Genomic DNA, 23337 nt, shown 5'->3' with positions numbered 1-23337 from the left:
GAGAGAGAGAGAGAGAGAGAGAGAGAGAGAGAGAGAGAGAGAGAGAATATTTGCATGGGTCCATATTTCTTCCTTCATTAGCATTATTATGAGCACTTTGGCATTGTGCATTAGGCATAATGCACCCCATCGGTGTCGCGTTGACATTTGCATCGCGACAAAGAGAGCATTCACGCCTCTAGATTGCACCCTCTCCAATTGCGAATCGTGCCACACGGCTCGTCCCGCTCCACTCTGACCCTGTCCATGCAGCCACCAACCCGACCCACACACGTACACCAGATTCTCTCACCCCCGTCTACTTTTAATAGTTCCTGCTTTCAAGAGCCACTCCATCCGACCCCCCATCTTTGCAACATTATTCCAACTCGACCTCGGCAATTATTGTTCCAACGTCAAAGTTAAACGGAAGGAAGAACACTCGTTTTCACAAAGTTGCAACTGCCACAAAATCACCATGGAGATGTGCAATCTCTGCAAAATTCCGAAGCTTCATTTTCGAGATTCGTGCAGAGAGATTTGTCAATAATGTGGGAAGAGTGGTGCAACAATGTGGGATCGAAACACTCAACTATGTGGCGAGAGTGAAGCGAAAGTGTGCACAATGTGGATAATGACGAAGGGGGGCTGCGACGGGGTATTATTGGGGGTGCGTGGGCGGAGTTGGTTCAAGTGGCAACTGTCGACACCTGGACTACTTGGGATCGATGCGAATTAACGTTGGAGAGAGACGAGGCACAATGTTGCGCGGAGGGACGACTCTCTGTTCGTCCACTTGATAATTTCTTATATTTATTTTCATTTATATATATGTGTGTGTATGTTGAGGAAACACGCGCCTTCCGTTGGCACGCGTCTCCACCGAGGAAATTGCAGTTCTCGCCTTTTACATTTACATATTAACACGCACGCACGCACGCACGCACGCACACACACACGAGCAGGATGTTAAGAGCAAAATCTTATTGGACGACTCTTGCGAAAGCAGATGACCCCGTGCTGCCAGGAAGAACACAACATTGTGCGTGCGACTCCTCGATTCTTATCGCGACCACTTCACCCTCCACTTTATTATCCTCTCCCCACAAACACACCTTTCTATATAATATACACTCTTCGTTACTTTATTATTTCTGTCCTCGTGCCAACTATTACCAATTTATCGCTCGTTAAACCATACGACTCAATTATATCTATCGTACGTGTAAAATCAGTTGAATATTTTGTATTTCGATTATTCTGCTGATTACAGGGAAAACCTTTATGGAAAGATTGCTCGAGAGAGCTGAGAGTTTTTTTTTCTTTCTTATTTTTTCTTGAAATCGATGGTATAGTTTTGTGGTTAACGGGAGACATGGTTGAAAATTTTGTATTTGGATTATTCTACTGGTTACAGAAAAATTCTTTATGGAAAGATTGTTCGACAGAGTTAAGAGTTTTTTTTCTTTTCTTATATAATCGATGGTAGTTTAGTGGTTAGCGGGGGACACGAATGAATGGTTAATTGCGAATTTAGGTATATAGTACATATGTTATATGTGTATATAACGGTTTGTTATGCAAAGAGGCAATATTGGGGCAGCAGCAAGTTCTTCACTCGTGCATGATAGAAAGCAAGCAAACAGGATGGGCTACTGGAGTCGGCGATTCTGCCGTTAGAAGGCAAACTAGTGTAAACAGAAGCAAAAACAGATTGCCAACGTACAGTTGGCCAACTCCCTTGCCTCTCCTCCAAATATCAAATTCGATTTAACGACCCATGCTTTAATAAGAATTTTCCACTCGATACGTGGAAAACTCTCTTGAATTTTTCTCGGCAATTTCAACCGTGCCACTCGATCACGGTGAATTATTTTTAATAGTAGCTGCTGTATGTACACTGTATATATATATACATATATAGCGACTCAATTTTATTGGCAATCTGAAAAATGTGGATAGAAGGGTGGATTTTTAAAAAAAGACTGTTATATACAATATTTACCCAGTTACATCGGTACAAGGATATATTTAAAGCCTCAGCTTCATGTTGAAATTACCATAAACATTCATAAATATTACTAATGTTAGAAAGATTTGCAAGAGTTTTTTATAAATGTAACAATAATGCTAAGAATGTCTAACACCTGCTTTTCATATTGAAGATATTTTTCAAATTGCATAATATTTCGTTTAGGTGTTAATCCGCTAGATCGATATTTTACAAACATTATTATGTAACTCGTTATATATGAGAACAATATAAAAAATAACGTTCAATAACTTTTATATTGATATGGAGTACATATACAGGCAATAAGAAAGAGAGTAATAATATTTTTATTACCCATTACCACATATCCATACAAAATGATTCTACATTACATTTGTAATACACTGCGCATAGTTTACGAGTTACATAATAATGCTTGTAGACTGTCCACCCAACGAATTTACACCTAGACGAAATATTACGTAATTTGCAAAATATTAGCAATACCAGAAACAGTTATTAGACTATATTTTTATCATTGTTATTATACCTCCAAAGACTCATAAATCTTTCTACTATTAATATACATGTATATTTCAAACGACGCATAATTTATGCAGATTCGAGCCGAAAAAAATTGCTACTTAACTCGCTAAATAATTGATAATATGAAAAAAGCGTAAAAAACTTTTTTTGATTCTCAGAATCGAGCCCTCTAACCCCACCTTTTTCAAGCTTGGCAATAATCCAGCGACCACGGTGCACACCGAAGCATATGGGTGGTACAAGAGAGAAGGAGATAGTTGTTTGCTTTGAAAATTGCGTGTTTGCCGATTGACACGCTGGAATTAAGGAGAAGAAAGGCCTGGCACAGAGCTTTCGATCGGAGATCGCGCGAGCGTGATCCATGGTTATTTAGAATCGTTTACCGGCCATTGGTGGCCACGCGTGTATCCGATTACTCTCCAATGACGATTCCGAGCACCAGCTGCGCAACCCTGCAATTTTGGTTTACGAAACGTCAATTATATTGCCAGTCATCTCCGCATACACACTCTATATACATATATATATATATATATATATATGATAACAAAACGCTGGACAAAACTTTTTTTCTCCCCCTTGTACGTATCGTCTCGCCCAATGCATTGAAAACTGACGAAGAATAGATAGCCCATTCAGACACGTACGTTTGAAAGAGAAAATAATCAAGCTCGAAACCACGATTCTATAGATGCATTAATATATGTGTTTGCTAAACTATAGATTTGTTTCATTTATTATCGTTGATGGAAAGTTTATTCAGTGTGTGATATTGGTGTTTTTTAATCTCATCGATTTTGATATCGTCTTTTAGATCTATTTTAAATTAGCGAGAAAGATATACCCCATTGAACAATCCACTTGAGATCAGTTCGAGATTCTCGAAATAACGATGTAAGATCCTCTTAAGAATATGTATTAGGTAAAGTTATCAGTATATAGATGCATGTATCTCTCAAGTCGTTTAAATCTACTGAAAATTAACGAGGAAAGGGAGATACCCCGTTAAATCGTGTCTTTAAAAAAGTCGAAACACTCGAGGTAACGATACAAGATCCCCTTAATGTCATATATTCGGCAAAACATAGTATTTTTTAGTAAACATTCTTATCGTCGGTAAATTAATTTGACGCGTGGCGTTAGGCATTGATAAAAGAGTTTATTGGTATGTGTTTCTCTCAAGTGGTTTAAATCTACTCGAAAGTAACGATGAAGTACACCCTGTTAAATTATCTATTAAAAACGAAATAACGATACAAGATCCCCTTAATGACATATATTCGGCAATTTAATAAACTATATATAGCATTTCTGATGAAACACTCTCACTGTTGTCAGATTAATTCAGCACGAGGCGTTAGGAATTATCTAAGGATTTATCAGTAACGCATCGGTGCCACATCCCACTCCCCTAATTTCGTTTCACCTTTTACGACAGACTGGCTAAAATTATTATGATTGTTATGGCTCGAGCCACACGGTCATTTGGTTAACCATGTACTCGGGCCACACCGGAATGACGATTTCAGCGATAAGACCGATCAACTCTGGCGTCATCGCGACCATCTCCCCTACGCCAAATTCACACTAATTAAAAAGATGAGCCACTGAAAATTACATTCTCATTCAAAGGTCGAGAAACAGAGGTTAAAACGTACACACGCACCCACGCACGAAAACCACGATAAGCGCGTCGTGATAAAATTAATTCATCGAATTTACACGAAACGCGTTTCGGTTTGGTATTTAGTTCCACAAATTAAATGATCAGATTTTTTAATCTCGTTGTGATATTTTTGAAAGAAATTTTTCATGAATTTATACACTAATGATCTATAGAGGAATATTTATGAAAAAGTGTTAAAAGCGAGCATTTAAATTCTTTTCGCGGATATTCCTGGTACTCCGTGATGATATAATGACGATAATGACGCGTGACTCACAAAGTGTCCGCTGTAGCGAATTCCCCATTGCGTCGATTATCATTAGCACGCACCCGTTTATAAGCAGGGTGAACAGGCTGCGTGAAACGTCCACTCTCGCCACCGTCAAATATTATTAAACGACCTATGTACGATGATTTCGTTATTAAAAACTCTTCGCGAGACTCAATCACGGTAATTTCGTCATGAAATTGCAACATATTTTTGCTTTTAAAAAATGACGAAGAGAAATTTCCAAAGTACAACGACTGTCGCATACGTAAAAAAAAAAACAGATGCAAATGCAGGATTTTCTCGGAGATCGTTGCAAAGATCCGTCGATAAATCTTTTCTACCAATCTCGAAGCGTTAACGCGCAGCTTTATTGAATCCAACTCGATTATACGGATAATCCTCGCATGTGGAGACTCGAGTTGCAAAAGTCCCTCGAAATGGATCTAATAACGGGCTAATTCATCCCTGGATTATCCTGTATCGAGAAATTTCTCCATTTGCGAAATGAGAAAATATCGTAATTGCACCGGAGGGTCCTGCCTATATATATATATATATATATATAGACGGATGACTATCGCGAGTCCTGCATAGAATTCTCCATGAAAGCGAATTTCGAGTCTATTCTGTACGTATATATATATATATATATATATATATAATAACGAGCTAATTCATCGATGTGGATTATCGAATGGAGGAATTTCCGAATTTCTGCCAAGCAGCGAATCTGTGAACGTCCTACTGACATACACACACACACACGAGGGGGGAGTCCCCCCCCCCCCCCCCCCAATCAGATAAACATCGAAACGCATTACGGTGGTTTTTACCGCGACCGAGAGAAAATCGGCTTACGGATTCCCGCAGGATCGATGGGTTTTAATGAAGCGGCATATATATACGCAATAAGGGGAATCAAAATGGCGGCGCGGTCGGCAGAAAAACGTAAAAGCCGCGCGCGGCACGCGCTTTGGGGAATCAATCGGATTAAGGTCCGTGGTCCAGCGGGGCTTTCGCTCATTCCGAACGGACGTTATCGCTCGCGTAATCTCCCTCGATAGTCTCCCCCCTCCCCCCCCCCCCCTATTACCCCCTCACCTAGACCAGTTATATATATAACCGCAGTTTTATCGCGCGGATGGACCCCCGATACATAATGCACTCTCCGTTACGGTCACGAGAATAGAGTCCACCCCTGGGCACAAGAGGGGGATGCACAATGATAATAATAATAATATACATATATATATATATAGGGCTAGAGGCCGGAATATTGCGAGTAGCGGGACAGTGGGCATTCGGCGCTAGTCTCGCGTCACGTCCCCCTGCGAAACCCTGGAGAGATCATCATCGACACCCCCCGTGGAGAAATCTACATTCCCCTCTTACCCCCTCCCCCCCCCCCTCACTAAACTACCCCCAACCATAATCTCACTGTCCATTTTTCAATACACGTGCGGCGAAGTGCATTTCGCCAGTGAAGCGAGACGCATGGACGATTGAAAACGCGAAAATATTTTTCTGTCGGCCTCTTTTCAAAAGGGCTACACGCGCACATGGTATTGACTACATATATATATATGTATAATAGTCACTCGTGGGGCTACCCTGCGTCGTGTTCGCTCTCGCTTAACTGCTGCAGCTCAGCTCCGTGCAGAGATTACGCGTGTATGCGTACCTTTGAAAATCGACGCACTTATGCAAAACACCGGTAACCCTCATTGCTAGAAAACCACCCTTTGCTCTTATATATATATATATATATATATGCATGTGCGTAGCGTTTCACTCGACACAGCACGCATGAGTTCCTCGCAATCGTACTTGGTTTTTTTTCTTTATTCAGAAACGTATTTCTCAATTTTTATCCAAGTTCCATTAGAATATGGTGGACTATGACTGAATTGAGGATGTTGAGGTTCTAAGCGAAAAAAATTAGAAAGATGATAATATATATATATATATATATATATATATATATATAGAGAGAGAGAGAGAGAGAGAGAGAGAGAGAGAGGAGTTGTCGGGAAAAATGATTAATTATTCTCTGTCCGAGATATATAGTGGTGTAGAGAGTGTTTGGTTGGTGTAGGTATACATCGTGTGACTCTTTCAATGCCGCGTAATCGGATTGATCGAATAAAGCGACGAACGCTCCGAGCTACGATAGAAATAACACACACATGAAGGGATTTGGCCAGAGACTAGTAGAGAGAGAGAGAGGAGAATAATAGGGTCGTCCTTTGGTGTTTTTACAGGGCAATGGGGTAGGATCGCGTATCGTTCCATTTGATTTCGCGCGTTTCACGTGTCAAGCGGATTAAATCTTCGTTTTGTCGTAAGCCCACTTGTTTACATCCTATCGCTTTTTATTGCGCAATAAGAAACCAAAAATCCAACTTTATCGCTCGATAAACTCGCAATAAATCACTTCGATCGAGAGTCTATGAAATAATTTACATTGCTACATTTTTATCAGTGAATTTGTAAAAAATTAAAACTCGATAGATTTGAGGTTCGATGAATTCTTTGATATATTGAATAACAGAAAATTGTGCATGGAAGCACATTTGTCTTCCTCTATATACACACACATATATATATATATATATATATACTTCAACACAAATCGAGAAGAAAGACATAAATAAATACCAATGAAATAAAACAGCAATTTAATTACTAAATTACAGGATATTTGTGTTTAATGCACACCAATACGTTCCCTCTATTCATAGAAGAGATGACGTCACAGCGTAACAATAATTCGTCCCACATAAGAAAGAACAGGTGACGATAAATAGCGAGACGAGGAAGAAAATCAACGAGTCCTTTTCACGACTAATCTGCGCACCAACACTCCATTCCACGCGTATAATTCTTCATATATATAGTTAATATTGAGCAGAGTATTACGCGTTGCGTTATATTATACCGTTGATTAGACCAAAGCGAGCAACGCTATCCACTTGCATATATATTATGGTTATACTGCGCGAAATAATATCCCCATCCCATAGCTATATAACAGCTGTGTAGCAGCAATAACGCATGTACCTACGCAGCAATACATATAGATATCTTTCAACGATCAATTATTTCGCGAGCCCTCTATACCAACAAATCTTATCTTCGATTACTCACCTATGCCTACTATATATATATATATATATATATATATATATATATATACCTCGCGAAACTAAACATAGCCTGTCGTTGATTTTACGATATCTGTCGATACCCCTGTAATAACTGGTTGTCTCATTCTCAGCTTCTCACGCTTATTAACTCGTTTTATCTTCTCGACTCCCTCTCCTATCTAGCGTTGGTATATATATATATGTATATATACGAGTTTACAAACTCTCGTAAAACAATCAGTGCTGTTGCAATTAGGAGGTCACTCGATAAAAATACTCGATAGGTCGCAACGAACTCTCTTTTACCAAACACTTATCTCAGCTTTACTTTTCTCTTTATTTCTACCCATTCGTCCATCGGTTCGTGCTTTCGATCCACCGTCACCCTTCCCACCCACTTTCTGCAACTGCTGATCTCACGCAGCGTATATATATATATATATATATATATGTATGTATACAGTAGACTCCTCCTTTACGAGTGGGATAAAGCTAGGTTCGAAGCATTTAATTGCTCGTTTCCTGCGGAGAATCAACCGCGCCCTGCATAGCGAGTCTTTTAGTATATACGATTCACTTTTTTTCATTCGTTTTTCTAATATTTAAATTTTCTCTAACCCCCCCCCCCTCCCCCTTATTCATCTTAAACTATATAAATAGATCGTATCGAAGGATGATTCGCATCGAATAGAGGCAAAGCAAGAAGATGGGAGGCTGAGAATTGAAGAAGAAAAGTGCAGGCACGGAGAGGCTATTAAGAAGGGTCAAAGGTGAAACGACGACGACACTGCAGGGACCTGCGGAGAGCGATGAATGCTCGACCCAGAGAGACGGAGGGGAGAGAACGAGCGTTAAACTGTGAACAGGAAGAAAGTTATTAGCAGGATATAAAAATAAGAGTGGAATTTACGGGAATAATTGAGGGAATAACTCGGGACTCGCGCGCGTGCTTCGTTTCAGAGACGCTTAATAGAATTCGCACTCTCTCTCTCTCTCTCTCTCTCTCTCTCTCTTTATTTCCGCCTCAGTCTCCGTACACGCGATCCAATTCACGCAATTATCACCGCGTCACGAGAATCACGTATTTTCTCGATAAATATTTCAGCTGCCATTTGGGGCCCGGCGGTAAACCGGATGTTCCATCACATCGGGGGATGATGCGGTATCGACTCGCTTTGCTGAATCTCCGCTTCTATGCGGCGGATCCGTGCGAGAGGAAAACAAGAGCCAAGCGTGTATATAGAGAAACACGTGTAGGTACAGGGGGGGGGGGGGGGGCACGTGAAAAATGGCAGTCGAGGTACAAAGTGCAGTGGTTCGTTACGGAGGGATATTAACGAGGATAAAAAAGGAAATAAATTGTGAGAGACCAAATGTGCGAGGGGGGGGGGGGGGGGGGACAAGGAGAGACGCGTGCCAAATAATAGTCACGGCGCGTTTGTGGCTCGACACTTTGGAAAAATCGAGCGTGAAATTTGTGGCTTGGCCTCTCTCGAAAGGCCCATTCCCGAAGGATTCTCATGCTTCGTAGTTCGACTCGAAAGGATCAATTTTGGTAAGGAAGCGAGCACAGTCTGAAATATTTCTTCGAGGCGCGTTAAATGGTCCGTTATACTTTTATCGTGCGAAGCATAGTATCAGTTTTTCAGATTCTGATCTTTTTTTTGTAAAAAAAGGAAAGAGCTAATGGGTGGAAAATATGAGTTAAGGGGGGGGGGAGGGGAAGATTCTTGGATTTATACAGGGTGAAGTAGAGAAGTTTTACCAGTAAAATATACATATATAGGTAGACGAGGTGTGTTATGTATATATAAGATTGTGCGAAGTAATCCTTTGGAATTGCAGCTAGGCCAGGGCTGCGTTAAGCTCTTCCGGTAATCCCGCAGTGTGTGGATTTCTCGGTCTGGCTCCTGTTTGACTCGTGGGATAGGGATACTCTCGGGACTATGAACGAGGATCGAGGGTCCGTTCTCTGGAAATGTCTACCGGAGTGCAGCACCATTGGGGAGCGGAGAGTCCGCGGGTGGATCATCACGGAGGTCCTCGATGATTTAGCGGTGGCTCAACTTTGCGGGGACCCTGCGTGATTCTGGCCACGTGGACGGAACACGGCGGGACGACAACTCGAAGGAAAAAGGGACAAGAGGCGGGATAACCGGAAAAAGAGAGAAGAAACACCCTGACACGCGCCTCTTATCCTTCGAAGGATGTAAACTTTCTAAAAATATCCCACGACTGCTAACGATTCCAGCAATTTTTCCAAAAATCCAACTCGCAGCGAAGGATTCGTTGAAGACTCGACGAAAGAGTTTCTATGGAATGGAAATAATTTCAGGAAAAAATTTGAAGAGGGGGGAGGGGGGGGGGGTTGTAACGTTATTTTTCATTTTGGTGCATCGAGGAGGAAACTGGGCAAGGGGAATATTCTTAAAAAAAAAAAACAGCAAAGTTATAGGAAACGTATAGACGTTGAAGAGGAGAGATTCTTTCCGAGAGATTAGCGTTAAATTACGTTGGAGAAAGCGAGAGTTCTCGGTATTTATACCAACGCAGAATCATCGACGCTCGATGTGCTATTGCACAATGGACCATTCTATTCCATTATTCCAGTTTTCTGCGAATCACTCTAAGATAACTTTGACGCGTCCTATCAAATTGAGTCTTTTCCATCATTTCTCACCAATATATGCGCGAACGCTTCTCTCTATCTCCCACACACACACACACACACACACACACATATATATATTGAGAATGTAACAAACGTCCGGAATGACACACCTAGTGAAAATTTGCAACGATTTGGTAAGACGAAACTAGGAAGATGCGATTAATCGACTGATCGTCGGACAAAAGAGTTATCCGAACGCTTTCGATCGATCCACGTCAATTTATTAATTTGTTAAAGCGCATCGAGATAAAGCATCGTGTGCAGTTTTGGATAGACGAAGGGCGAGTGGCTTCTATCTGCAGTGGGAATGATTGGTTGGCGAGCACACATGCAGAGATTAACGAGTGTTCCGGATATGCGTAAGACGATTAAGTGAAATTCGCATGCATCGTGGCAAGTTATATATATATATATATATATATACATCCTTTGAGCAAACAACTGATTATGAATGGTGTAAAAATGGAGGAGGAGGAGGAGGGGGAGGAGAAAGTTGACGCGTGTAATAGGATAAATGATTCATCGTGGTGATGAAAGAGAGGAATCACCGATGACTAGAGGGGTGAATTCTCCTGTATATATGTATGTGTGTATGCAAATATTAGAAGAATTGAGACATTTGCAGTGTGGCAATGAAAAAGAACATAGGAATTAAGAAAGAAAAGGAGGATTAATGTGTTTGGTCGCGGTACACACATATATAGGAGAGGGTTTGAGGAAGCGTCAGCTAAAAAGGTCCAAGACTTGAAACGAAAGGTGCGAAGCTTGATGAGCAAACAGATGGCCTTAAAGAGAGAGAGAGAGAGAGAGAGAGAGAGAGAGAGAGAGAGAGAGAGAGAGGGAGGGAGAGAGCAGCTTTTCCAGTTGGGATTTATGTTCACGGATGGCCAGAGTTCAATCTCCTGGTCAACATAGTTTTTCACTTAGCTATATATATATATATATATATATATATATATATAAGAGTGTGCGCGTGTGTGCATCAGTCGAATAAAAGCCAGTGAAATGAAATTTATAGCTCGGACTGTATGAATGACCGTCGCACGCTTTTGCCTCTTGGCAAGATCCTTCCAAATCATCGTTGAAAATTAGTTGGTAAAATAAAGAAAAAGGACCGAGAGATAAATTAGTCGAGATAGAGCGTGCTACGTATATATAATTGGACGAACGAGAGCACGCAGCACTGGCACAGAAAGGCCGAGTGTAAAAATTGTAGGATGCGCACGCTAACTTATAGCATAGATAACAAAAATGACTGTCCGACGCTCTTCGAAACTGGCAAGACTTCTTTTCTTATCTTCTCGTAAAAGTAAAATGTATCGAGGCTTCATTTGCGAGTCTTATAAGCCGAGAGAGAGGGAGGGACTCTTAGATATCCAACGTTTCTGAATTATACAAATTATGACCTCGCCTGAATAATTTCTCTGGAAAATAAAGTACAAAGAGAAGAAAGCTCCTTTGCTCGGTTAAAAAGCCGCGAGCGAGCAGCAACTCGCCAAGAAAATTATTTCATGCAAATAAATAAATAAATTACGCACTGTGAAAATCTCGTGAAAAGCATTCAAGGTCTCTGTAACGTTTCTCCAGCAGCGAGGAAATAAACGAACGTTTGCTCGAGAAAATTTCAATGCTCTCTGCATATAAAGATCATAAATATTCATTCCTCCTCGACTATGTCCGCTTCCCTTTCGGGATTCTCTTAAAAATTTCAATGCAATTAGTTTAAATAGGGAGGAAAATGCTCGCATCCATTTCTTGGAAAATCGCGAGCAGCCAAGGACAAGGGAAATCTCAAGGACGAAATAGGATAAAATAGAAATGTTAATTTTCTCACGTGTAGGACGCGTGTGAAATTTCAGGGATATTTTCGCTCTTCCTCCCTCTCTTATTATACGAGAGAGTCTCTCCTTCGGGACTGAATGGAACGAGGCATAAGCCTTTCCCGATACTCCTTTTCAGGGGCTTATAAGCGAAGATTGCCAAGAATCGGGCATCTACGTCATTTCCCGCAAAGATCCCTCCCTCTTCAGGGTCGAGAGAAGACGAAGAGGAACCTGAAGACGCGTTACATTTTCACCCTACGTCCGCCCGCTCGATTTCCTCAATAACGAATTTCTCGGAATAATCAATTCTCTCGTATCCGAGAGCTTCGTCGGTCGATGCACATCCGAATATAGTCGTCCACAAGTTGTCAATGCCACCGAGAGGCAGGATGCCAATTTTTAACCACGCGAGCGATAATAATTAATCCACTCGCGCCATTTTCAAGGTAACGAACTGTTATCAGCGTTGTATATGCGTGTCTCGAGAGTACGGATCAATAATAAAACTTTCCTTCCCGTTGCTTCTCTCGCGAGAAGTTTGTTGCACATCGACGATAAAGCGAGTCACAACCGCGGACTTTGATATTCGAGCCGCTGTTACGATTCGATTAATTACGAAGCTCGATGCAAAAACCTTTCGACGATAAAATTAAAAATTCGGGTGGATCGTTAGAAATTAAATAAAAAGAAAAATAATTGTTATAAATAACATAGAACGAATATAACCAAGTGTTAAGAGGATGTTGAAGCATAATTACCAAGCGAGAATGGGAGGCATCTATTAGTCCTGGTTGAATCGTCAAGAAGGTGCTCGAGTTTCTCTTCCTCGTCTCGGTTCGTTCTCCATCGAAAATCCCCAAGATCTATAGATCCCCCCCCCCCCCCCCTTAAATTCTATCTTTCAAGCACGCTCTCATTCGAGCTTACAGAGGCTCGATTCATTCGGTGGCCGAAAGACTAGAGGAGGGGGGAGGGAAACTCTAATGTAGTGGTTTAACGACTTTGTGCTTGTGTGTGTGTGTGTGTGTGCACACGCGCGTGTGAAACGGAAAAAGGAGGAGGATGAGAGCAAGAAACTGAGAGATAGAAGGAACATACGGTCACTTGTTCTCGGTACGAGCATTAATGTTTACACGGAGAACCTCTGGAGAAATATTAAAAGGCATAATCGTCGGTGGGCACGAGTGGAACAGTGGTGTGTGCGTGTGGGTCTATTGTGTCTTCTGGTTTTATCACCCTAACTCAATGAGAAATGCTCGTGGCAGGCACCTTGCGCTTCCACGAACGAACGCATTAGCAGCTTCATTAAAATCGTAGCTCGTGTATATCATGTTCTAACAAATTAACTCGATTGTACTCCTCCTTATCGCTCTGGCAGTCTAGTAAATATACAAGGAAATTTGCGGTTAGGGTGTTATTTTCTTATCACCTCGCGCGGTGTATACTTTTATGAATCGAAAGTATCAACGCGATTGTGGCTTGTATCGTAAACTCGTTTGTACTTCTTATCGACTGTTATAACAAGCGAGTGGGGAAGAGAGAGAGAGAGAGAGAGAGAGAGTTTTCATCGAGTTCTCCTTTAATCGTTCGGAGCTCCGATCTCTGAAACTTCTTGGGAAATTCATTGCAAAGAAAATCTTAATTTTCATTTATCTCTTTTCGATTTACAGGGAGAATAAATGTGGTTCGAGGAATTATAAAACTCGACGAGAATAAATTAAACAAAAACTTCTGAATAAAAACTCAAAATAAATCAATTTTGATTTTATTTTGACTCGTGCATGGTTGGAAGAAATTTGTTCAAGGAATTTTTTAAGGTTCGTTGAACGATGAACGGTGTTAGAAGCGAATTACCGAATTTGTTGGGGGATATTTAGCGGTAGCCGTTGGTTTAATTAGGAAAGGTGCGTTGTATAGACGAGTAGCATGGTTGATATAAATATCGAAATATCGGAAATTCGTCTCGGTCGAACCGTTGCGCAGGATCCATTGTGTCAACAGAGCTGTTGGCTGTGAGAAGATCGTGCAACGCCATACACAGAATTATGGTAATTCGCGAGGCCTGCGCTACCTCGATATCCCTGCTCGCATAAATATTCATCCTCATCCTCTCCGCAGCATGCATTTATGCCATTTATGCAATTATCAACTTCAACTCGCAGCGTGCATTCTCCATTCTCTTTGTAAAACTCCACGAGATTAACCATCAGGCCCAACCAAGGCCCCACCAACGCTCCTCGCGATTGTATATTAATATTATTATAAACTATCTCTCTCTCTCTCTCTCTCTCTCTCTCTCTCTCTGCTTCGTAAGACACGATCCAACTAAACCCGAGAGAATATAATAAAATTCTAGCTACCCTTTATCAAACGTTATCAAAGACTTAATTACTGTTACGATGAATTATGTTATTCGATGGAATAATGAAAAAACATGAAATGAATATAATAAAATTTCAGTGATATTCTATCAAACGTTAGAAACCAAATTATACTATTTACACTGAATCATGACATTTGATGGAATAATCGAACAATCATCAAACAAATATAATAAAATTTCAATGACCCTCTATCGAACGTTATAAACCAAACTACTATCACAATGAATTATGTCGATTGATGGAATAATCAAATAAACACTAAACGAGAATATAGCGAAATTTCAGTGATCCTCTATTCAAACGTTAGAAACGTAATCACCATTACGATGAATTATGTCGTTTGATTAAATAGCGAAAAAAATATCAAAGGAATATAATAAAATTTCAGTGATATTCCATCAAACGTTAGAAACCAAATTACTATATTTACAATGAATCATGGCATTTGATGGAATAATCAAATAAACGCCAAACGTTATAAACCAAACTACTATCACAATGAATTATGTCATTTGACTGAATAATCGAATAAACACTAAAGGGGAAAATATAGTAAAATTTCAGTGATCCTCTACTGAAACGTTAGAAACAAAATTACTGTATCACGATATATTGTTATTTGACAGAATAATCAAATAAACACAAGAATATGCAATAAAACTCCACAGTGACTCTTTCCAAAACGTTAGAAACGAATCTTCTAACGTATACATATATATATATAAGCACACACACAGTATACAAGAAAATATTACACGTGTTCTCTAAAATGTGCGCACATCAGGTAGTACACGTTTTACAGTGTGAAATTTGTACGATTTCACAGAGGGGACACTCTGAGAGATCCTTCCTCGTTCACGATAGGACAATCAAAACGAATCGGGATTTCCATTAGAAGGAATGACGAGAAGTTTCTTTGCTCGGCAAGTATTATGAGTCAAGGAGAGAGAGAGAGAGAGAGAGAGAGAGAGAGAGAGAGAATTCATCCGTAGAGCAAACGTGACTGTTGCTTAGTCAGGGAGACTGTGCGACACTGAGAAATATTCCGCATCCCCGACTAACGGATGGATAACGCCTATAATGCTGATTTACAGTTAGGAAAAAAGGGGTGATGACCCCCCCCCCCTCCTCCCTACTTTCTCTCTCTTGCAGGTATAAAGTGCAAACACCATGCTCGTACCCCTTTCTAGTATTTCACAGAGTGAGAGTGAGAGTGAAAGAGAGAGAGAGAGAGAGAGAGAGAGAGAGAGAGAGAGAGAGAGAGAGAGAGAGAGAGAGAGGTTACAAAACTCCCACAGGACAATCGCTTCCATTAAGTTTCCTGTGACATCCCTCCCTGCTCTAACCCCCCCCCCCCCCCCCCCCCCCCGCCCCCCCCCACCACCTCTTCAGCTCACTTTTCTATTACATCTAAACAAGAGAGATAGAGTTGGTTAATGCTCGCGTGTCGATGCCGTTAAAATTGCGTTTGACATGATACCCAACATAACGAAACTAGTGTGGATGTATATGTACACATAAAAGGAGCCAACTGCGTTTGGCTCCAATGATTGATCTCTTCTCCTCTCTCTCTCTCTCTCCTCTCTCCTCTCTCTCTCTCTCTCTCTCTCTCTCTCTCTCTCTCTTTGCCATCGATACGCTTAAAGGGGAATGTCGTCCTGTTTACCTCGCATTAAAACGACGTTGGAATATTTCACGTACACCGATAACTTTGTCAAATTATTAAATCATTAGCGTTAATGGGGTTGTAGACAAGTTTTACTACAATCCTAAGTGAATCATTGCTGGATTCTCTACTAATTGAAAGATTTAAGTACTCGTTAGTGTACGCACCGTTAACGCGACGATCCTCCGAAGGAGAAAACAGAAAAATTACACTTTTTCACTATAGTTACAAAATATTTGTCAAATTCTTCAAGATCGAAAATCCGTTTTTAATGAAGCTTCGGAGGAAACATTGCGTTTATATATAGACGATTTCGTCGCCAATCTTGGCGCGCGTTTAACCGAGCGTTTACAAAGCGCTTCGTTGCCCGAAAGCAACCGAAGTCGCGCCTCTTCAAGATCGAACTCCTCGGCGAATAAAAAAATGTTGAAAATTCACGCCACTTTTCCGCAAGTCTACACTGCGATAAATATTTAATGCAAAAATTGCGAAACTCCACCGAATCTATCGTTGCGCGAGCATCGATCCACGCGGAAACGAAACGCTCGGTTGGACACAAGGCGAATGGAGGAGGAGGAGGTGGGGGAGGAAAAGAGTTGGGTAAATTTAAGGTCCGGTTATTTAAACTCGTGCATCGGGTTACAGAGCGAGCGTCTCTCAGCCCGGCTGTTTATACGCATACGCACTAAAGTCGGTGGAGAACGCGTATAAAATTCGCTTACTGCCGGGACGCGTCGTAAAAAAGGAAAGAGAGAAGAGGGAGGGAGAAAAAGTTGAAGCAGCAATCACGATTTACGAATGAAATATTTATGAACTGTCATTTGGCAAATTACAGCAAGGTCGTTAGTAGCCTTGGGGGAAAAGGGGGGCATGTAGCATATACATACATATATATAGCATAATCTTTAGGTTTACTTGTTTACGTCGTTACGGGTTGGTTAATCGGGACGATGGGAGCTTGTTCAAAGTCGGAGGGGAAAAAAAACCGTCTGGATTTATCGTAATTAAGAGAAATCATACACACCGAGTATCGTTATACGCGTTTAAGATGAAAAATGATACAGGATCGAGGGTGAAGAGGGGGAAGATATTCTACAGAACTCATGGTTGGGGGGGGGGGGGGGGGGGAGGCGCTTATAAAACTATTATACGCCGTTCATGGTTTATCCAATCGCTCATCTATTTGTCTAGAATCGCTTACGTGCTTATGGTCGTCGTTCTCCGTTTCGTTGCTCGTATATATATATATATATATATATATATATATATAGATATAGCTGGCACCAGGTACCCATTTCCAACAGCCTATTTCTAACGTATCCCAAGGCACGTCCATTATCGGATCTAATACACCATTTATGGTACTCGATAATGATACGTGCGCTACGCTTTATGAATAATACTCCAATGTGATGAATCAACGATGCATTTTGGATATAGAAGGAATAAAAGAAGGGGGGGGGGGGGGAGAGAGAGTGGAGAAAAAAAGAATGATTTATACCGTTTCTTGGAGAGGAGCGTGTAGGACTCCTTGGAGGTGGTGCAGAGTCTCATTCGCATTTTCCGGGCTACACGGTCGACCCCGCGTTTCTTGGCTACGCCGCCCTCCAAAACTGGCATTCAGGAACTCGGAGGAGAATCTCGATCTCCGCAGCAACGTTTCCTCCAGCCGGCGAGTTCCTCGACAAGACTCTCTGCTCTTCTACTCGTTCCTTCGCATTCGTCAGGTTTTTCATTCGAAATCATCGGCGATTCTCGCCAATTCACACTCTTTTTATTCGTTATTATTAAAAATCCGTCGAACGAAGAGAATCGATTTTCTCACACTTTCTCCTCTCGCTCCGTTTCCTTCACTCTCTCCGTGGAGACGATGCACCGAGTAATTATCCAGCAGCAATTGGCATCCCCGAGAGCGTCGATCGACCACTCCCACGTCTATTCTTATTCCTCGCTGCGAGATATTTTCGCGCGGTTATTCCTCCTATCTTATCGGGAATCGAGATCGCGATTGGCAGGAATTCGCACTTGTTGCTGCTGCGTTGCTAATAAAGAGTTTTTCCGACTGATTAATCGTGCCACTCTGGTGGAACCGCCATTATTATCCAGAGGAGATTTTTTGTAGCAAACTTTCTCAGCTTCCTGTGCTCTTCCTTTTTTTTCTTCTTCTGGGTCTTCGGGTACCTGTTGAACGTGCAGAAAAATCTTTACTCGCTCGATGGAGAATTTCGCGTTGTCCCGTTGGAAAAGGTTGAGTTTCTTTGGGAAAGAGGAACGTGGACGAGCGAGGCGAATCACGCGACTCGTGGCGTTAAGCCGCGAATAGTAATTATTTCATCGGGCTTTTTCCGGCGATCGCGGGGTAGGTGGTTGGTGTGGGTGGCTGGCAGTATGGTAGTGGTGCAATAACTTATGCGCAAAGACCCTGGCTCCTCCTTCCGTCTCTTATCTTATCGAGAGGTCGCCCTCCACCTACGACTGCGCCAACACTGCACTTACCAACTCTCCCTTGCATACGTGTAGTGTGTGTGTGTGCGTGTCCCTTTCGAGCTTTCTTCCGAGAGTTTTCCGTCCCAGCTGTGGCTAAATCTATGCTATGTGTATGTGTACGCACCAACACCTAGGTTATTCATTTACTTTCGTCGAGTCTTCGATAACAAGGAAACTTGCTCTATTCCAACCTAATCGAACAACCACATTGAAGAAGCCAACTATCTATACATGAGCAAATGGACAATTATAATTTTTGGATTTGCAGTATTAACAGCACACACATACACATTATATGTGTGTCCCTTTGAATTTTTCTTCCTCGACTTTTCCATCCCAGCTGGCTAAATCTATGCTATGTATATGTGCACACTAACACACACACACAGCCTATTCATTTACTTTCATCGAGTCTACAATACAACAAAGAAACTTGCTCTTTTCCAACCTAATCGAACAACTAAGAATCCAACTATCTATGCATGAGCAAATGGACAATTATAATTCGTGGATTTGCAGAGTATTCAAGAGCACACGCATAGACATTATGCGTGTGTCTCTTTGAACCTTTCTTCCTCGACTTTTCCATCCCAGCTGGCTAAATCTAGTCCACATATGTGCACACTCGTACACAGATTATTCATTTACTTTCATCGAGTCTCCGATAACAAAAAAAAAACTTGTTCCTTTCCAACCCAAACGAACAACTGCAGCGAGCAATCCGATTACACGCGAGCAAATGGAAACTCGCAACGTTCTACTCTGCGGTATACAAAACAACTTTGACGTGCTTTTGGCAGTGGAGAGATTGAAAGAGTGGAGGGGGAAAAAGGAGGGGGGAAATGGATGAGTTTGTTGAAAGATTAAAGAAATGTGTTATATCGATATCCAGCATGTCCCTGACACGTTTCTGCTTTCAACGATCAATCGACTGTCTCGACTCTGCGACCAACCAAAAAATATCTCAAGAATACTTCCTCCTTCTTTCTATTTTCATTTCTTCTGAAGAATCACCCATCGACTGGAAGTTCGTTTGCCACACTGATAAGAAGGTAAGTGCTGTGTTCGAATTCAAGCAAGAACCCTCCCCCCCCCCCCCCCCCCCCCCCCTCCTCCTCTAACTCTCCGATTTAAACGACCGAAGAAGCAGGAGGCAGTATATATATATATATATATATATATATATATAAAGCTCGTCAAATCCGTGAACCAACTCGTGTTCCTTCTGAAAGATGATGAAACGAGAATGGCTATGGGATGAGGGCAATTTGTAACGATCAGCTCTCTCGACTCTTCAGTTTTGAGTAGGTCTCTCGATTAAAGATTCAAAGCAACTGCCACTTGTGTAACTTTAAAAATTCTCTTTAAAGGCCAAAAGGAAATGCAAAGAGAGAGAGAGAGAGAGAGATTATAATTAACAGCAATTTTAAAATCCTTCAGAGTCCCCTTCCGTACCTCGAGAATTATTATCACAGCACGAGATGAAAGTATAATTTTTCAAGCAACTTCTTAATTATCAAGTTTGAATTAGCGTGGGCTAGTTGACAAAGCTACGTGCCATACAATTGTCGAGCACCCCCCCCCCCCACCCTCTACAAAAAAACTTTTATCAATCACGATTCACGGTTTGAAATTGTAAATAATTATCCAATGACACACTCGGTTTGGCAGTAAATTGCTGGAAAATGAAAAGAAGCTTTACGACTGTCGTAACCCTGGGTTAATGAGTCGAAAATCGATTCTTAAAGCGTCGGATATTGCTTCGTCGATTGCGTTTGAGTTTTCACCGGAGAGATGAAACGTTTCCCCGGACTCGACCAAGATTTTTGCCTCTGTGCACGCCAAGGAGGAAGAGGATGGACTCGGGTCTATGGGCTGATCGTGGAGAGAGGGCGAGGGAAATATTTATATATAGATATAGCGATGATAATGGATAAAGTGTGAAGATATGGATAGGGGGGGGGGGGGGGGGGGGGTGCAGGAAAGGTGCGACAAATAGAGGCGTTTTATTTACCGAGAGAGACCATACAATGGCAACCTCGCCTTGCATTTCGATGTTTCTGCTGCTGCGAGTCGAGTTTATGGCCGATGCCCTCCTCGCGTTCGACTCGAATTACTAGCCTTATCCTCATCCTCCTATATATATATATATATATATATATATATATATATGTATTCCTTGCTGATTCCCCTCCGACCAGAAAATACCACGATACACTTTCCCTATCGACCAACCATTTTTTAATTCTAGTTATTTATATACATGTGTGTGTGTGTGTTTTGATTTAACTTTGCTTCGTTTCAACGTATAAACAATTTTTCAACCGAAAAAACTGCTCGACAATGATCAATTTCAATTGAAAGATAAACGTGAATTATTGTGCAAAAATATGTCTACTCTTTTTGTTTATATATAGGTTGTTCACGCGTGGAGCAATATTTATAAACATTAATTCGAGGAAGGTCAAAAGAGTTCATTGCTCCACACACGCTGTATATCGTACAAACGATACACATACATATATATATATATATATATAGTGGTTGGTTCTCTGTCTCAGATTTACTATGTCGTTTAATTTTGCGATAGGATCCTCCGATTGAATTTACGATTCACGGAGATTCATCGGTTAGCTTTTAGCCATTCAGACCAATTAACGAGCTTTTCAATCGAGTCTTATATGACGCAATTGAAATACACATCTAATTTTATCCAGCCATTTCACTTTGCCGAGCACAGTTATGGCTGCTCTCGATTTTACATTAATGCAACTGGAGAGAGTCCCTTATACGAATTTCTGCTTGGCGCGCGCGCGCGCACCGCTGCTAATGGATTTTCTATTCGTGATAAATTTCCTCCGCAAACTGCTGCCAATAGCCCTTTTCGCCAAACTTTAAATTTTACTTCCAAAGCTGTTTATTGTTTTTGCTTCATGGCTCGGAGCGCTTCGTGCCACGCGAATTACGGCGCGAGTGAATTTAGAGTCGATGGAACTTGACGAGAAAATACGCTGAAATTACGTTCATTGGAAATATCCTCTATTTTCCATACCTTCGAATTTACGGTCAAACGACCTATCGATATGCTCTCTCGTCGAACAGACCTCTCTGTATTTTCTCCTTCGACTTGCATATATAGCTGCTCCTTGCCATTTTTTCGCAACATTTTTTCAATCAACACAGCCTTGCAACGAGATGAATCAGGATATAAAAAAAAAAGTACGAGAATCATTTTGTTTCTAAATCGAGCAAGTCCTATCTTTTACAAATTTTACTAACTAGATTTTGCTTCCAGCAAATGCCATGATTGATGAAAAATTTGGAAAAACCTGCACTTTTACCACTTTCAAATTAAACACTCGTATCTATTAATTTTTTTTTTTTTTATTTGAAAATAGAGCAAGTTTAATTTTTTGTAAACTATATTTCCTAACGAAAACTTGCATCAGACAAATGCCATGATTGATGAACATTTTTGAAAAAACTACACTTTTACCCCACTTTCACACACACAAATTAAACAATCATATACCCATATACATACATTTTATTTGAAATCGAGCAAGTTCAATTTTCTCTAAACTTTTTTTCTAACAAAAACTTGCACGTGGCAGATGCCATCATTGATGAAGAATTTTGAAAATCCTGCACTTTTACCACATTCGAATTAAACTCCTCTCGCACCTACTAAAAACATACTTGTCTCGCCTCGCGTTATTGCACCATTCAAAAAACCCAGCAAAAACCACATTTAGAAGAGAAATCCCACGAACAGCGAACTGATTGAACAAATACCTAAATTCTCACTTATTCGCTCCCAAGAAGCAATCTGACGTTGGTCTCGCTAAAACGAGGAGAGAATAAGCAGAGCTGAACTTAGAGGGAAGTGCGCACAGTGTACTATATAGCTCTCTCCAAGTGTGTGATAAGAGCATCCTCACGGGTAGAAAAAAAAAAAAAAAAAAAAAAAAAAAGAACAGTGATAAGTAGGCAGCCTCTCTTTTTGTTCGCGTTGACTTGTGCCGCAGCCATGCACCAGGGGAAAAAGCCCGATAACGCGATAATTACTATTCACCGAATCACAACGCGTTCGTTCCAATATCGCTGCGTTATTCGAGGAATAATCAACCGAGTGATTTACACTGTAAAATCTCATAAACAGGTATACATATATATATATATATACTCATCCAAACTTTTCGTATACTTCCCTCGAACAAAAGTTTAAACTTCCCGCGTGATTATTCGTCGATTAACACGGTGGATAAAAAATTACACTGTTTTTATCACTTACAATAATAAATCTCACGAGGTTATCCCAAAATTACGCAACTTTGAAGATTTTCGCGCACTGTAAAGGGGATGGATCACTGTTTATTGTCACTTTGGTTATATATATATATATCATGGGACAACTCGTAGTGGATCACTCGTACAAAACTCGGGCTGAATGGTGGATCGACACTCGCAGAAATATTAGTGTTTCGCGTAGTTATGATTAAAAGGGAGGGGGGGGGGGGGGGATATCCGGGAACAGGATGTCTATATATATGTATAAGCGAAACGGAAGGATCGTATATACGGGACGTCGCTTTGGAAGGAGAGATGCTGAAGAGCGACGGAACGACGTGTTGACCGAGGGACGAACGCGGTTCGTATGAGGATCGAGGCGGGTGCGGGCTTTGCGTGAGCGTGACGAGTTGGT

At 41.1% G+C, this 23337-nt stretch overlaps 1 protein-coding gene across 5 annotated transcripts in view; it reads right to left on the bottom strand.

The window, feature by feature from the left end:
* Window positions 1–23337, bottom strand: part of RapGAP1 (Rap GTPase activating protein 1) — a 115274-nt gene that overhangs the window by 43825 nt on the left and 48112 nt on the right. The window contains exons 1-2 of one of the 5 annotated variants that reach the window (XM_066732926.1): window positions 22927–23272; window positions 17647–18326 (exon numbers count right to left, since the gene is read on the bottom strand). The exons of 3 other annotated variants lie outside the window; for them this stretch is intronic. In XM_066732926.1, coding sequence (XP_066589023.1) covers window positions 17647–17765 — 119 coding nt within the window. In that variant the 5' untranslated portion in view covers window positions 17766–18326; window positions 22927–23272. Of the gene's footprint in view, window positions 1–17646; window positions 18465–22926; window positions 23273–23337 lie in introns of those variants that run through there. One more of the 5 variants, XM_066732928.1, reaches the window with a different exon arrangement.

This window comes from Prorops nasuta, unplaced genomic scaffold (assembly GCF_024137725.1).
Source record: "Prorops nasuta isolate Cenicafe-Biocafe unplaced genomic scaffold, Cenicafe_Pnas_1.2 PNAS00010, whole genome shotgun sequence".
Taxonomy (NCBI): Eukaryota; Metazoa; Arthropoda; class Insecta; order Hymenoptera; family Bethylidae; genus Prorops; species Prorops nasuta.
Note: the sequence above shows the minus strand (reverse complement) of the source record. Positions and strands in the feature narration are given on the sequence as shown.